This window comes from Neoarius graeffei, chromosome 8 (assembly GCF_027579695.1).
Source record: "Neoarius graeffei isolate fNeoGra1 chromosome 8, fNeoGra1.pri, whole genome shotgun sequence".
NCBI lineage: Eukaryota > Metazoa > Chordata > Actinopteri > Siluriformes > Ariidae > Neoarius > Neoarius graeffei.
Window position 1 is genome coordinate 33,757,024 of NC_083576.1, and position 15,675 is coordinate 33,772,698.

General features: G+C 42.7%; 1 protein-coding gene across 2 annotated transcripts in view; it reads left to right on the top strand.

Annotated features, from left to right (window-relative positions):
- Positions 1–1,312: 1,312 nt before the first annotated feature.
- znf711 (zinc finger protein 711) overlaps positions 1,313–15,675 on the top strand; it is a 43,332-nt gene continuing 28,969 nt past the window's right edge. Inside the window, exons 1-3 of one of the 2 annotated variants that reach the window (XM_060927599.1) lie at positions 1,313–1,511; positions 2,609–2,694; positions 2,829–2,935. In XM_060927599.1, the coding sequence (XP_060783582.1) occupies positions 2,857–2,935 (79 nt within the window). In that variant the 5' untranslated portion in view covers positions 1,313–1,511; positions 2,609–2,694; positions 2,829–2,856. The remainder of the gene's footprint in view (positions 1,512–2,608; positions 2,695–2,828; positions 2,936–15,675) is intronic. The other variant, XM_060927600.1, reaches the window with a different exon arrangement.

Sequence of the window (15,675 nt, forward strand, 5' to 3'; positions counted from 1 at the left end):
AATTCTGAGATTAAATTCAGAATTCTGAGATTAAAGTCAGAACTCACTTTTTTTTCTCAGTGGCCCTAATCCTCTTCCGTATTTTTTTCCCGCAGTAGGCTGTAATTATCAAAATTTAAAAAGAACAATGCTTAAAACATTATTGTTTGTGTAATGAGTCTAGAATATATTAAATTTTCACTTAAATTCACTATTTTTCATGAGTTATTTTCCGATGATATTCTAATTGTTGGAGATGCACTTGTATACTGCTTATCCGTTAGGGTTGCAGGGGAAACTGGAGTCAGTTCCAGCGAGCTTTGGGCAAGAGACGGAGTACACCCTGACCGTGTCGCAAGGCTGATAACATTTTTTAAAGAAAATTCAAAATTTATCCTGATTCTTCAGTGTGTGTATTTTCCTGATTTTTCCAGTGAATATTTCAACAGTGGACTTTTTAAGGCCATTATCTCTATATGGAAAACATTTTTTTTCTTTGTCTCCATTCTTCCATTTGGTTAGCAAACTGCAAATTTATGAACTTAATCCCAGCAGTAGTATTTTCCCATACAATCAGGCTACTGGCAGAAGGTAGGTTGCAGGAAGAAGGTTGAGCGTTCTTCATACGTTACATTAAATATGTACAGCAGTTGTGAGGTTATTGCTTCTCATAATGTGTACTTAATTATTCTGTTCCCAACAACTGCTACTACACCTATACTGCATCTATTCTGTATTTGACTAATATATAAGATATTTTAAGCTCTCTATTGTAATTTAAACTACATGTTATACACTGTATGCCATTTAATTGTATAGATTTTACAATAATTTCTGGTGTTAGCCATGTCGTTGGACTTCAAAATCAGTTCAAGGTTTGGAAAGGGCTCATTCTGAGTTCATAAAGGAATGGTTTTGTCCCTCGGACCTGATGAATTTAGTTGCAGGCCCCATAGCCCAAGATGCAGTTTAGACAGCAATCTGGAAGAAGTCTTGGTGTCTTTTAACATGCATTTTAACGTGTGTTTTAGTTAATTAATTGATTAGCCATTAATTCATTGAAGCACTTACAAATTCATGTAAAAGGACCCCTAGAGAACTGCCTCAAAGGCCTTGGTATATATAGCGCACATTCGTTGTTAAAAACAAGAGCAACAGTATGGCACGACATATGAGTGTACAGTAGTATTTGTCATGACAGTCTTGTTTAGTGCGCTACTGTGCTGTTTTGTATCTACCAGAAGCTTTAATCGAGTTAATAACATAATAGCTTCAGCTATGTTTTTCTATGGGGTGACGTAAATGGCCCGGGCTCGGCGGTGAGCGAGGCCTCGCGCGCATTGTCTGCCCCCTCCCGCCCCTGTTGGCGGCGCGCTGCCTGATTGGCCCGGGCCTGCGAAAGCTTGCTCGGGGATTCTGGATGTACAGGCCGCAGACGCGCTACGGCTGGAAAATAAAGCCAAAACCGGATTATGACATTTTCGGTACTATAAGAAGGGCGTTGGCGCGCCAAAGACGAATAAACGGACCAGGTAAAAGCGTCTCTATGAACATCAGATATTAGCAAAATTTGAGCCGCGGCCTGTTTGGGCCTCGTCGGACAGCATAACAAACAAAAGCTTGTGAAAGGCCCTTGTTTAGCCACCTAGCTCCCTGCGCTAACGGGTGGCGGATTTGAATGAGTTAGATATTCGTCGCGTACGAAATTTCTGGGACTCAAACGACGACACAGAGTATTGCTTTATAAACCAAACGAATGTTATAACGTGCCTGTGCAAGTCACTCGTTTTGTCCCTCTTGCTGGATAATGCCACTAATGCTAACTAGCATGAACTAAAATGGCAGAATACAAGATGGCGGACGCGCCTGCGGCAGAGCTAAACTAGAGCCATACAGAAACATTGCTCATATAAGTCAGTAGTTAGCTCGGTGTTTTCGGTTTCAATACGTTCAAAACCGCAGTCCTGTATTGGCGTTTGATTTTCTGCTATTTAGTAATATAGTCGCGGGAAAAAAAAACAAGATGTTAAGATTTCAAGCTTTGACGTAACGGACGAAGCAACGCACGTAATAGCAACACAGCGTGCAACGGCCATGATTTCAGTCGCTGCAAAGGGCTATGGGTAGACACGGTCAGAGGAGGGAACGCGCGTGGGGGGAGGGAGATTGGTGATTTGGGGTGGGGGGGGATAAAAAATAAACCTTAAATCTGCTACACATACAGTGACAATAAAGATCACAACAACTCATGCATGGACGTTGCAGATAGTGTGCACTTTTAATGGTATATTAACCCTGTCGCGCTTATTTGGGGGCGCTGGGAAAGACTTCCTGTGTTCATTATAGGCGGTGCCATTACGTAATTTTGGAAATTCCCTCCACAACGTTAAAAGAACTTTGGAGATCTGTGTCTGTCATGTTTTGTGACATTTATACACGAAAATCTCAGCTGATTCTAGACAAACCAATGAAGGTTTACCAGCTTTCCACGCTGTCAATTCTGAACTTTTGTAAAGTGGCAGTGTATTACAGTGCAACATTAATTCAGTGTACACAGCGATTTTGTAAGCATTTAGAATTCATGTTGCTGCCATTGGTGCGTTATTAATGACACTTTATTTATTTTCAGGTGTTTTCCTCCCAGATGAGAGACACAGCGTTTTGCTTAATATTTTACACTTGTATGTGTGTTAAATATAGTCAGCAAATGTGAAGGTATGTCTCAATTTATTTTTTATGAGGGATGATATTTGCATTTAAATTACCCATCTCCGTTACAACCATTCATGACAAGCACATTTTCTTCTGTTTTTCTATTTTATATATATTTCCACTTTGGTTAATTGTAGCTTTGTAAAAAAAAAAAAATCCAAGAAAATGGATCAAGGAGGAGGAGTTTTAGAGCTTCACTCCCAGGATCTGAAAATGCCCCACACAATGATAATGCAAGACTTTGGTAAGGGCAAGTATGAGCTGTCTAATCTGTAAAATATAATTTATTTTTTTCAATATGACCTATTTGTCTATCTATAGAACATGCAGGATTTTACATATACACACAAACAATACCAATCAAGTTTGGACACACCGACTCATTAATATTTTTTCTTTATTTTGATTTTCCTACATTGTATAACAATATTGAAGACATCAAAACTATGAACTAACGTATGGAATTATATGGTAAACAAAAATTTCATATTTTAAGTCGCCACTGTTTACCTTGATGATGCTTTGCACACTAGCACTATTTTAACCAGCTCCCTGGGGTAGTCACCTGGAATGCTTTTCAGTGAACAGGTATGTCTTGTCAAAAGTTAATGAATGGAATTTATTACATTGTTAATACATTTGAGATCGGCAAACAATAAATTTTAAATAATAAAAATATGTTAAATTGCCTCATTCCACAATTGGAGTAGTCCATATTATATCAAGAACTCCTCAACTAAGTAAAGAGAAACGACAGTTCATTATTTTAAGACATGAAGTCTTTTTTCCCCCCTCCCTTTCTTAATTTTTATTAATTAAAACTGTAGGATTAGGTGTGTCCAAAATTTGTGTGTATAATATAATGATGATGATATTGCACAGTTGTACAATGATATGAAGGTTATCTTCAAGTGTTGAACACATTCACGCATGAAAATTTCACTTGTTTGCTTAGATCACTCATGATGTATACATTCATCACTCAAAGATAAACTTCATATGTTCACGCAACCTTGTAATATTGTCTATTTACAGTATGTTACAGTTTTGGTTCTCCAGGTCCCAGATGTAGCTCGTATGAAAAATACGAGTGGCATATTTCCCAGTAAAAGTGTGTGTAGATTGTAATTTATTCATTGATTTATTCATCCACAGTAACTGGATATGAGTAATTGCGTGCTCTGATTGGCTACTCTATTACTAAGATATCAGCTGGTATATCGTGAGTAGAGGAAAAACAAAATGGCGGGGTGTGTTGCTGAACCAACCAAGGATGAAATACAAACTATACTTGAAAACAAAGCCCCCAAATTTATCAAGTATTTAAAAGAAACAGAAATAGCTTTAAAAATGTAGGTGCCCCCCCCAATATCTCCTGTTCCACACTCCAGCCCAGTCAGTTTGCCAACTGTCAAAAAAAAAAAACCCTAAAGAAGAAAAAAAAGGGGGGGGGGAAGGAATGTGTTTGATGGTAAGAAAATTAATTTCTTAGGAATTATTATTACAGCTTTTTTCACAAATTGCTACTCTCATTTTGCAGGTTTGTTTACATTCTAAGCGGAAATTATTTTGTTGGACATTTTGTATAAAGTTTTTATTTATCAAATTTGCAAAAACATAAAAATGCTCTGTTTTTCCAAATCCAGTGAATGTGGATTGAATAAAACAGTTATTCCACGAAATTGAGTCATACATGGCTTAGAGCTGGCTCAGAGCTACATGCCTCGTCGGCTGTCAGCTCATGCACAACTCAATTTCGTGGAATACCACACACACATGCACACATACATACATACATACATACATCCTGGACACCTGAGTGACGTATTTATTGCAAATTTACACTTGGGTGCATTATGTATAATTTAACAGTTGTTCCACGGAATTGAGTCATACATGAGCTAATAGCTGACAAGGTGTGTAGCGCTGAGTTGGCTATAAGCCATGTACGACGAAATTGAGTGGAATAACTGTTTTGTTCTATCCACATTCACTGGATTTTGAGAAACGGAGCATTTTTGTTTTTTTGCAAATTCGATAAATAAAAACTTATACAAAATGTCTGACAATCATTTCCACTTAACAAACCAGCGAAAAGACTAGCAATTAATGAAAAGTTCTTACCATCAAATACTTTAATTTCTTTTTCAGCAAAATGCTCTGCCATTTTGTTTTTCTAAAGTCATGGTATAGACCCCTTGCACTGAGGTCATATTAGCAACCATCGCTACCCTAAACCTGGGGGACAAGTGAACTTTGTTTACATACTGTTCACATACTGAAGCCAGGTGAAGATGTCTGACGTCTGTTGCTGTTGTCTGAGGAAGACTAGAGTTAATTTAAAAAAAAAAAAAGCTCAACTACCAGATTATTTGGATAATCTTAGAAAGAAGCGAAGGACAGATATGTGGAAATTAGAGTTTATTAGCGGATGATCTGTACAAAATTCCTCAAAACAATTGGAGTGATGGTGTAGATTTGTGGCCTAGCGTTATAGCTACATGTTGAAATATACCTTCTTTTTCCCAAAGAGTCCTGACACGGAAGACCAGTTTTAAAAAAAAGGGGGGGGGGGCAAGAAAAATTCTTTACACAAAGGTTTTCTCAACATCAGCTTTTAGGAACGGAATGCTGCGAAACCCAAAGCATTTACCCTCAAAGGACTACTACCTGAACTGTGGGCTAGATTGTATTCTTGGCCCTCCATGTCTCAACAACCCCAAGGACATCTAGTTGCAGAGCTATTTGCACTCCTCATTTATACATTGGTACTTATTATTGTTAAAACAATATGTAAAGTGTTATTTGTAAAATAAAATATCTTGCTCTAGACTTCCAGTGTTGTAAGATTTTTATTTTAATTTTACCTAATCATTGGCGGCAACTGTCCAATGCTAACGATGATGACTGCTTCATTAGGATACGCAGAAACTCAGGTGGGCTGCGAGGCCTGCACGAAAGCGACAGAGTCATTCACAGCGATGGCCTTAATGGCCTGATTGAGCTGCTGTGGAATGTTGGGTTTTGTGAACTCTCTTATACTCCCTTTGATGCTTGTCTTCAATTGCAGACACTGAGCTTTTAACTATGCTTTGCCATGTTGCTCTATCCAAGGCATCTCTTTCCCACATCTGATTGATAATTCTGGCATTCATGTTCCTCTTCAAGATGTCTTTGTACCTCAGTTTCTGTCCTCCTTGTCTCCTCTTTCCTCAGCTTAGTTCTACGTAGAAAACGGCTTTGGGTAGTCATGTGTCGGGCACGTGCCAGATTTGCCCAGCCCATCGAAGTTGGGGGGCTGTGATAAGGGCTTCCACACTTACTGTTTTGGCTCACTTGAGGACTTCTACATTGGGACCTTGTCCTGCCATCTTATTTTGAAATTTTGACGCAGGTGTTGGAGTTGTAGCCTGGTCAGTTTCTTGAAATGTTTATGGTAGAGAGTCATGCATTTGGTGGCGTAAAGCAGAGATGGTAAGCCTGCGGTGTTATATACTTGCAACTTTGTGGTTCTCTTGATGTCATGGTGAGGCCGTGGTTGCTTTTCTAATGCACCGAAGGCTTTGGTGGCAGCTTGAATCCAGCGGTCTATCTCCAAGTCTGATGAGTTTGTGTTGGAAACTGCACTTCCTAAGTAGATGAAACTCTCAACTCCTAAGAGGTGTTCCATCGACCAAAACAACATTGTTTGACCTTGCCTGTGGCTCAGGTGAGGGTTGGTACAGGAGTTCTGTTTTCATGGTATTGATTTTCAATCCAAAGAGGGTTGCAGCTGTGGCAAAACGATCAACGATTTCCTGCATGTCATCCAAATCTGTTGCTATAAATGCAGAGTCATCTGCGTACAGCAGTTCTTGCATGCAAATTTGCTGAGTTTTGTTTGAGGGCTTGAGTCTGGCAAGATTGAAGTTTGCCTTCTGATCAAGTTCTGATGTAGACTCCTTTATCTAGGTTAGTGCCCATAGTCTCGAGGGCTGTTGTAAGGTAGAGTATAAATAATGTCAGGGCAAGAACGCATCCCTGTTTGACACCATGACTGACAGGAAAAGCTTCACTAATGTCTCCTCTGATCGAAACTTTCTCAGACTTGTTCTCATGGAAGAGCTTAATGAGCTGTATCAGTCTTTCTGGGCCATCTATACACTTCTGGTATTTTTCCAAAGTGTCTCTTGGTCAACGGTGCCAAAGGCCTTTTGAGAAGTCTACAAAAACCACGTACAGAGGTTGATGTTGCTCGATGGCTTTCTTTTGGAGTTGTCTTAGGGTAATGATCATATCTCAGGTAGATCTGCCAGCCCTGAAACCACACTGATTTTCTGGAAGTACATCATCTGAGATTTTTAATTTGGTTTAGAACCGTCTTGGCCAGAATCTTGCCTGCAATGGAAAGCAGAGATATGCCATGGTGGTTTCCACATTCACTTCTTTCTCTTTTCTTTTTGTAGATGGTCACAATTAGTGCATCTTTGAAGTCTTGGGGAAGACATGTTCTCCCAACATGCAGTGTGCAGCTGTTAGGCTGGGGCCGCCTCTCTTCAGCACGTCAGCTGGGATGCCATCTTGGCCGGGTACTTAGCCACATCTAGTATCCTTGAGTGCTTTCTCAAGCTCGTTTGATGTGATGGGTACACACATCATCTCTTGTTGGTCTCCTCTCAAGCCAGCGACATGCTTCAGGATCGGCTGACGCTTGCTGGTTTAGGAGATTGAAGAAATGCACCTTCCACCTTCTTTTTATGTCTTCCAAATTTGTGTGGAGTATACTTCCATCAGCACTTTTCACTGGTGCCACTACATTGCTTCTTAGTCTATAGAGAGTCTTCAGTCCAGTGAATAATTAATCCATGATCGTCCTTCCTGTCTGCCAGTTCCTGTAGTTCCTCAGCTTTCTTGCACCACCACCTGTTTTTCATGGTTCTGATTTCTCATTGCACTTTTGCTTTAATATCTTTGAAAGCTTTCATGCTTCTCTTGGCGTTCTCTTTTAGATATAGGTTATAAATTTTTTTTTCTTTTAACAAAGCTTGGGTAGAATCAGCCTGTTCTTGAAACCAGTCTGGTGTACTTTTTCTTCTGCTGTCCAAGTATATCACTTGCAGTTGTGTACACAGTATCGTTCAGCCATTGCCACATGTCCTCAACGTTTTCTGTGTCTTCTTGATCAGGGCATTTTCCTGAAGAGCGTTCTTCAGCTTGTTTATGTCTAGTTAATTTGTTGTGAAGGCTGCTGTCTTGCATCTAGGAAGTACAAGAAACAATTCTGAGTCTCAGCTTTGATTGGACCATATAGTGGTCTGTTATAGTGGTTCAGCTCCTCGCATTAACTTTGTTGACAGAATCTCTTTCATGTTGGATCTGCGAGTCACGACATAAGGAGATGTAAATGTTTAGATTTTGGGTGGAACCAGGTGAAGTAATTTTTGTCTGGTTGGCAAAAGTAGGTATTTGTGATGCATAGTTCACATTTAGTATAAAAGTTGAGCATGAGTTCAACATTTGCATTCCTATTTCCCAATCATACCTTCGTATGTTACGTGATCATTTCCTACTCTTGCATTGAAATCTCCCAGTAGCAGAAGCTACTTGAGGTACCCTGTCTACCACATCAGCTAATTCATGCTGGAAGTCTTCTTTTTTTTCAGTATAGGTCATGGTAGGTGCATACACATTGATCAGGTTTAGGGAGCACTCATTCCCTGTGGGGTACATGCAAACTTATGATTCGCTCAGATATTCCCACTGGTAGTGATGGCAGTTTGCCAGCTATCTTATTCAAAATGGCAAAAGCAGCGACTACTTTTTTTTTTTTCTTCTTCTGTCCATATTCCCACTCCAGAAGGTGGTGTATTCGCTCTTTTGCACTTGTCTTTGGCCTTCAAGCCTTGGCTCTTGGAGTGCAGCAATGTTGATGCTGTAGTGATGTAGTTCCTTCACAATCAGAGCTGTTCCATGCTCAGGCCTCTTATCATTGTCCAACATGTTGCAGACATTCCAAGTCCCAACTATCAATTTCATACTTTTTGTACTACTGCTATTATGGAGATCTGCTGGCCGTGGTGAGCCAGCCAAGTAAGGCCTGGGTAAGCTTTCTTTACCCCACCTTTTTCTAGGGGCTTCCCTTTCCAGGACTGGCAGTGCTCTCCCTAAATAGGGCTGCCTGGACACCCGGAATTCTGCCTCAACCTGCTGTTACCCAGAGCTTCAGCTAGGCTGTGACTATCAAGTGTGAGCCGCCTGTGTGTAAAGTTCCTGCTAGCAACTTCCAGTTTCTCAGACCTGCTGCTGAGCAATTCCAGCGTTATGGATGTGACACTTGAACTCAAAATGGCAACAAATGACCCAGTGCATGTTTTATTGTCTCCCAGTATTTAAACAGGTGTTGCATATTTTAAGGCTGTACCATACTGGAGAAGTGATAGAACAAGAACAATTCCCATAGTACATCTAGGGCATGCCAGGAAATGCCAATAAAAGATGCGTTATGGATGTGACAGAAAAAGTATCACTTTTCTTGGGTGACTGTACATTTTTATCAAACTCTGTGAAATTGTAAACCTAATGTCGAAATGGAGATATCCATTTGATAGAGGGGTCCAAGGTGAATATTAAAAAATCTCTGTTTAAAATATTTTGTATTTCATGCAGAGTTTCGGAAGGAAAAGTCAGCGTTATGGATGTGACGAAATTCCGTTATGGATGTGACGCAGTCTGAAATAGACATGGCATAAGTTTAGAAAATCAGCAATTTAACCACCATAACCCTTTGAAAAACTCTCTAAATATCAGCTAAAACTATCAAAGTTCTTAAATAATATTTAGGATGGCTATTGTTTTGCTGTTTTGTGGATTTTAGCATACATTTCTGTGGCTTGTGGCAATAATATAGAATTGTACATGATCAAAGTTGATTTTAGCTTGGGTTTTACATTATAAGAAAGAAAGACTGACAGTGACATATTAGGTGATCAAAATATTTATTTATGTATTTATTTATTTGTTTATTTATTTAGTTTGTTTAGTTTGAAATTTGGGATCTCCTGTGAGGTTGACATTTACATGGAATTGCCCTGCTGTCACATTTACTCCATCGCCACAGGACTTTCCTATTCTCTTCTCTTAATGAAGCACTTTGCACAGGAAGGTAAGACAAATGATGTCGTGCCCCCATCATGTTGCCTCTCGAGACCTGATGCCAAGTGGTGCACACAAAGTGCCACAGACCTGACAGGTATGGAAGTTGCCCCGCAGTGACAACTGACTTGCTGAGTGATGCCATCCACTGGCCATTTGAGTGGCTCTTCCACATGCCATCTGGTGGTGTGCCATTGATCCTGTTGGGTTTATCTGCCACGCTGCACCGAAAAGCGCCCTGCTGCCAGAGCCTTATTGGTGATGTACTATTTAACCCATAGCTGGAACCCAGGCAGGTGCTACCACTCTGGATCAGAGTGGACCTGGGAGAAATGGTGATTAAGGGGTAACTCAACTTTCCCCCAATACTCAAGTCCTTTTGGACCTGAGACTCCCCACCGGTTGCAGTTTAAAGTCATAACCAAGACAAGGAATGACAGTGTAGTGCATTATGGATAGAAATGGAGACTAGAATAGATAACTTGGGGGAGAATAAAATAGAATATGACAAAATGGTATACATTAAAGGGTACCTGTAGTGAATTTTAATTACTAGCTATTTCAAAAGCTCACATATGAGACCAGTGGTTCTGTCATGTAATGTTCGTCACAAGCACTTGTCAAGTACGCGCAAGTTTTAAGTCATTGCTCTGCCAGTCAGGCATGGTCAGTGACGTTGTCTCCTTCATGGGCTGTTCCGGCACTGGTAATGACGCGTAGTGGTTGTTTTGTCCGATTGGCTGGGCTGCAGTGGACTGGTCACTGACCCCGTGCTGCAAACACCAGTCTAAGATAACACATTATCAACTAACCTGCTCATAAGAAATAGAAGAAATATTTACTTACTCGAGCTGATCTTTGGTTGGATCGAGTCAAAGTTTTTAAAAAGAAAAAAGGGCACTGTTCATTGCAGTTCTCAAGATTGAACCGAATTGCTGTCCTGAAATTGAATCGCTGTCCTGAATCATTCGAGGCACAGAAAATCCGCGTGCCAACTTGCAACAAGTTTTACCTCCAAATAGCCCAAACTGTGTCAGACAGATTTTATTCTGTTTACGGTGGGCGTTCCCGCTGCGAAAGAGAAACCAGTCAAAACCGAAAGAGTGAAAGTGATTTATCATGCTGTTACCATCCCTGTGTCTGAAATTGCTCACTCATTCACGATTCCCTATATAGTGAATTACTATATAGTGAGTTCATTGGTAAAATGAAAAAACGCTTTCGGATACTAGTCCATCGCGCTGGTATTTACGTCATTACTGTTGCACAATTAAAACGTGCCATATCAGCCGACTGGTGGGTTTTCAAAATGATAAATACATGCATGTATTTTTATGATAATACACATACTGAGCATATTTCCCACATTAATCAAGACAAAGTACCTGCATCTTTCAGGTTTTTTTTTTTTTTTTAAATCAAGGCTGAATACTTTCTTCTTTGCTGCTGCCTTTTATTAAATCAAATTTGAGACTTTTTTAAATTTGATTTCTTTCAGCGCGACTGCAATGCATGATTGGATATATTGCTTGGGTAGAGACCATTGGTTGTACACTACTTTTCATGATGCATTGTGGGATACTTTGAGTACACTATATAAGGCGTAATAATCCTCACTATTGCTTCAGACAGCACTGCAAAATGGCATCCTCACTTTTATATAGTGAGTAGGGAGCAATTTTGGACACGGGGCATGTGAATAGTCTTTTATGAATGCAGAAGTGGGCGCTCAGCCCTCCGACTCCGGTGTGACCGAGTAAGGTGACAAGTTTTATGTTTCTTCTAATTTAGATAATTTAAAAGCTATAATATTTGGCAGTGGGCACATAGGAAAGTGTAAAGTATAAAGTTTCTGTATGCTTGTATGATTTAAAAAAAAACTCGCGAAGATATTTCTCAATACGTGACCACCTTCTAAACCTGTCAAGCTTCGCCAGCGAAGCTCTCGACCCCAAACTACAACCAAATCTACTTGCACATAATGCTATGAAATAATAGATCTCGTCTCATCTTCCGCTTTATCCGGGACCGGGTTGCGGAGGCAGCAGTCTAAGCATGGAAACCCAAACTTCCCTTTCCCCAGACACCTCGGCCAGCTCCTCGGGAAGAACACTGAGGCGTTCCCAGGCCAGCCGAGAGATACAATCCCTCCAGCGTGTCCTGGGTCTTCCCCGGGGCCTCTTCCTGGGGGGACATGCCTAGAACACCTCCCCAGGGAGGCGTCCAGGAGGCATCCGAAAAAGATGCCCGAGCCACCTCAGCTGATTTCCTCTTGATGTGGAGGAGCAGCGGCTCTACTCCGAGCTCCTCCCAAGTGACTGTGCTTCTCACCCTATCTCTAAGGGAGCTCCCAGCCACCCTGCGAAGAAAACTCATTTTGGCTGCTTGTATCCGCGATCTTGTTCTTTCGGTCATTACCCAAAGCTCATGACCATAGGTGAGAGTTGGAACGTAGATCGACCGGTAAATTGAGAGCTTCGCCTTTTGGCTCAGCTCCTTCTTCACCACGACGGACCGGTAAAGCGACCGCATCACTGCGGAGGCTGCACCGATCCGCCTGTAGATCTCACGCTCCATCCTTCCCTCACTCGTGAACAAGATCCCGAGATACTTAAAGGTGGGGTATGAGATTTTGGAATAACGGTTCCCGCAAGCCATATTTTGAAAAGAAACACGTCCGCCCTCGCCATGCTCTCACCCCCCGTGTCTCTACCCCTCCTCCCCCTTATAAAGCCTGAGAAAATCAGCCTTTATAATGGGTGTCTATTGCGTTACACACCAGTGGAGCAGAGTGTAGAGAGCTTGGAAAAATAGCTCAAACTTTCTCATTTAAACTGTGTTTTCAGCCCCAATTTTCACTCCTCACACAATTTTTTCAAAAGTAGTAGCCACACTTGTCCTGATTCACACAATGTGTTTACCTACACGATAGGACTTGCAGTTTTTGAATGAGAAGCCTGAAAGTGAAGAGAGGACAGCCGCGCAGCCACATATGCCGCTTTTCCACTACAAACGCGGCTGAGCCGTGCCGTGCCGAGTCGAGCTGAGTCGAGCTGAGCGGGGCTGTTGGAGTTGCATTTCGACTACAACCGCGCTGAACCGTGCTGGCTGGAAGTGGGTGGACACATTGGGTGGAGTTAGCGAAAGTGGGTGGACGTCACGTGATGTCGTTAAGCAGCGCAAACAGTGACATCAGTGACAGTGGCGGAACAAGTCAGAGCCGGGCCGGGGGCGGGGCAAATGACCGGGCCCTTTATTAAAGCTTATCATAACATCATTTTAGGCTACAAAATGTCCGCAACTGCGGTGTTTACCAATTTCAACACTACCGGGTGCAACTATATGTTATTTAGTACATCAAGTCCTTCAAACGAACATGTAACTCAGAAACAAAAAGCATTAGGATACTGTACATGGCTCATAATAAAACATCAATAGCCTATACTGCGCACATTATTTGAAGGGCATACGAATGAGCGCTCAGAGTGGTGACAGGAAGAGTCAGAAATAAAAGGAGGGCGGTGCAAACCTCACTGAATGCACTGTGTTTACCAATTTCAACACTACGGGGTGCAACTATGTTATTTTGTACATTAAGTCCTTCAAACGAACATGTAACTCAGAAACAAAAAGACATTAGGCGACATACTGTACATGGCTCATAATAAAACATCAATAGCCTACTGCGCGCATTATTTGAAGGGCATACGACGAGCCTTGCGCTCCGCGAACTCGTCCACGATGCTCTGTATGTCACAGCTTTTAAGCGGTAGTCTCACGACCCGGATAGTAAACAATAAACATGGAGGACATGGAGTCGTTAGTGTTGCTGGTCTTGGTGCTGTGGCTTGTTGTCACCGACAACGCCAACAGATACTGGCAAGAGCGTATAGATGAGGCGAGGCGCATAAGGCTTCAGAAATTCTCGCAATTCGTAATTCTTCTTCTTCCGGGTTTGCGGTGTTTACAGATCCCAGCGCGCTCGCGGGGCGTGTGTGGGCATGTGAGGACACGCCTCCTCACCAATCAGTGCACAGGGGAGTGTCTGCTCACGCCCCCAACCTCACTCGGCACGGCTTGGCTCGCTTCAGCCCCACTCCAAAACGGTGCGAGTTTTAGGGGCTAAGCAGGGCTGAAACGAGCTGAGTCGTGCTGGTTTTTGGTAGTCGAAACGCGAGCCGTGTCGGGCTGAAGTGAGCTGAAACGAGCTGAAGTGAGCTGAAAAAGGGTAGTGGAAAAGGGCCAATAGACTGCCATTATAAACTTGGCAGAAAAGTCACTCGTTTTTAACTCGCTCTAGTGACCTCATTTTTTACACTGCAGACAAAAAAATTACATCAGTGTGTTCAGGAGATCCTTGTGGCACTCACTGTGAAAGGATTTTGTGAATATCTCCTTCCGTTTCCGTGTAAATTCCCGTTGTTTGGAGGGAGCGCACTGAGAAAATCCTGCGCTCTGTGTGACACTCTGCTCGCTCTCTCTCTCTCTCTCACACACACTCACACACACACAGAAGGGACAGGCTGCTCGCGGGCTTCAGTCTGATTGACGTGTCAGTATCCAATCATTTTGAGGTGGTACCTCGATATGATTGGATGGCGTTTTTTCCTTTATTTTACACTGTAGACTGGATTAAAATATTTCGTTTTTGGGTCAAACCTTCTATTGTACTGCTTGCAACATGGGTGTGAGGAGCTTTTCAAGCAATATGGTAAAAAATACTCCTGAAAAAAATCTCATACCCCACCTTTAAACTCTTCCACTTGAGGCAGGACTTCTCCACCAACCTGGAGAGGGCAAGCCACCCTTTTCCGGTCGAGAACCATGGCCTCGGACTTGGAGGTGCTGATTCTCATCCCAGCCGCTTCACACTCGACTGCAAACTGCCCCAGTGCATGCTGAAGGTCCTGGTTTGAAGAAGCCAACAGGATAACATCATCCGCAAAAAGCAGAGATGAAATCCTGTGGTTCCCAAACAGGATTCCTTCCGGCCCCTGGCTGCGCCTAGAAATTCTGTCCATAAAAATTATGAACAGAACCGGTGACAAAGGGCAGCCCTGCCGGAGTCCAACATGCACTGGGAACAGGTCTGACTTACTGCCGGCAATGCGAACCAGACTCCTGCTCCGTTCGTACAGGGACCGGACAGCCCTTAGCAAAGAGCCCCGAACCCCATACTCCCAAAGCACCCCCCACAGAATACCACGGGGGACACGGTCGAATGCCTTCTCCAGATCCACAAAGCACATGTGGACTGGTTGGGCAAACTCCCATGAACCCTCGAGCACCCTATGAAGGGTATAGAGCTGGTCCAGTGTTCCGCGACCAGGACGAAAACCGCATTGTTCCTCCTGGATCCGAGGTTTGACTATTGGTCGAATTCTCCTCTCCAGTACCCTGGAGTAAACCTTCCCTGGGAGGCTGAGAAGTGTGATTGCCCTATAATTGGAGCACACTCTCCGGTCCCCTTTCTTAAAAAGAGGGACCACCACCCCAGTCTGCCACTCCAGAGGCACTGTCCCTGACTGCCACGCGATGTTGCAGAGGCGTGTCAACCAAGACAGCCCCACAACATCCAGAGACTTGAGATACTCAAGGCGGATCTCATCTACCCCCGGTGCCTTGCCACCGAGGAGCTTGCAAACCACCTCAGTGACTTTGGCTTGTGTAATGGACGAGTCCACCTCTGAGTCATCAGCCTCCGTCTCCTCAATGGAAGACATGACGGTGGGATTGAGGAGATCCTCAAAATATTCCTTCCACCGCCCGACAATGTCCCCAGTCGAGGTCAACAGCTCCCCACCCGCACTGTAAACAGTGTTGGCAGAGTACTGCTTCCCCCTCCTGAGGCGC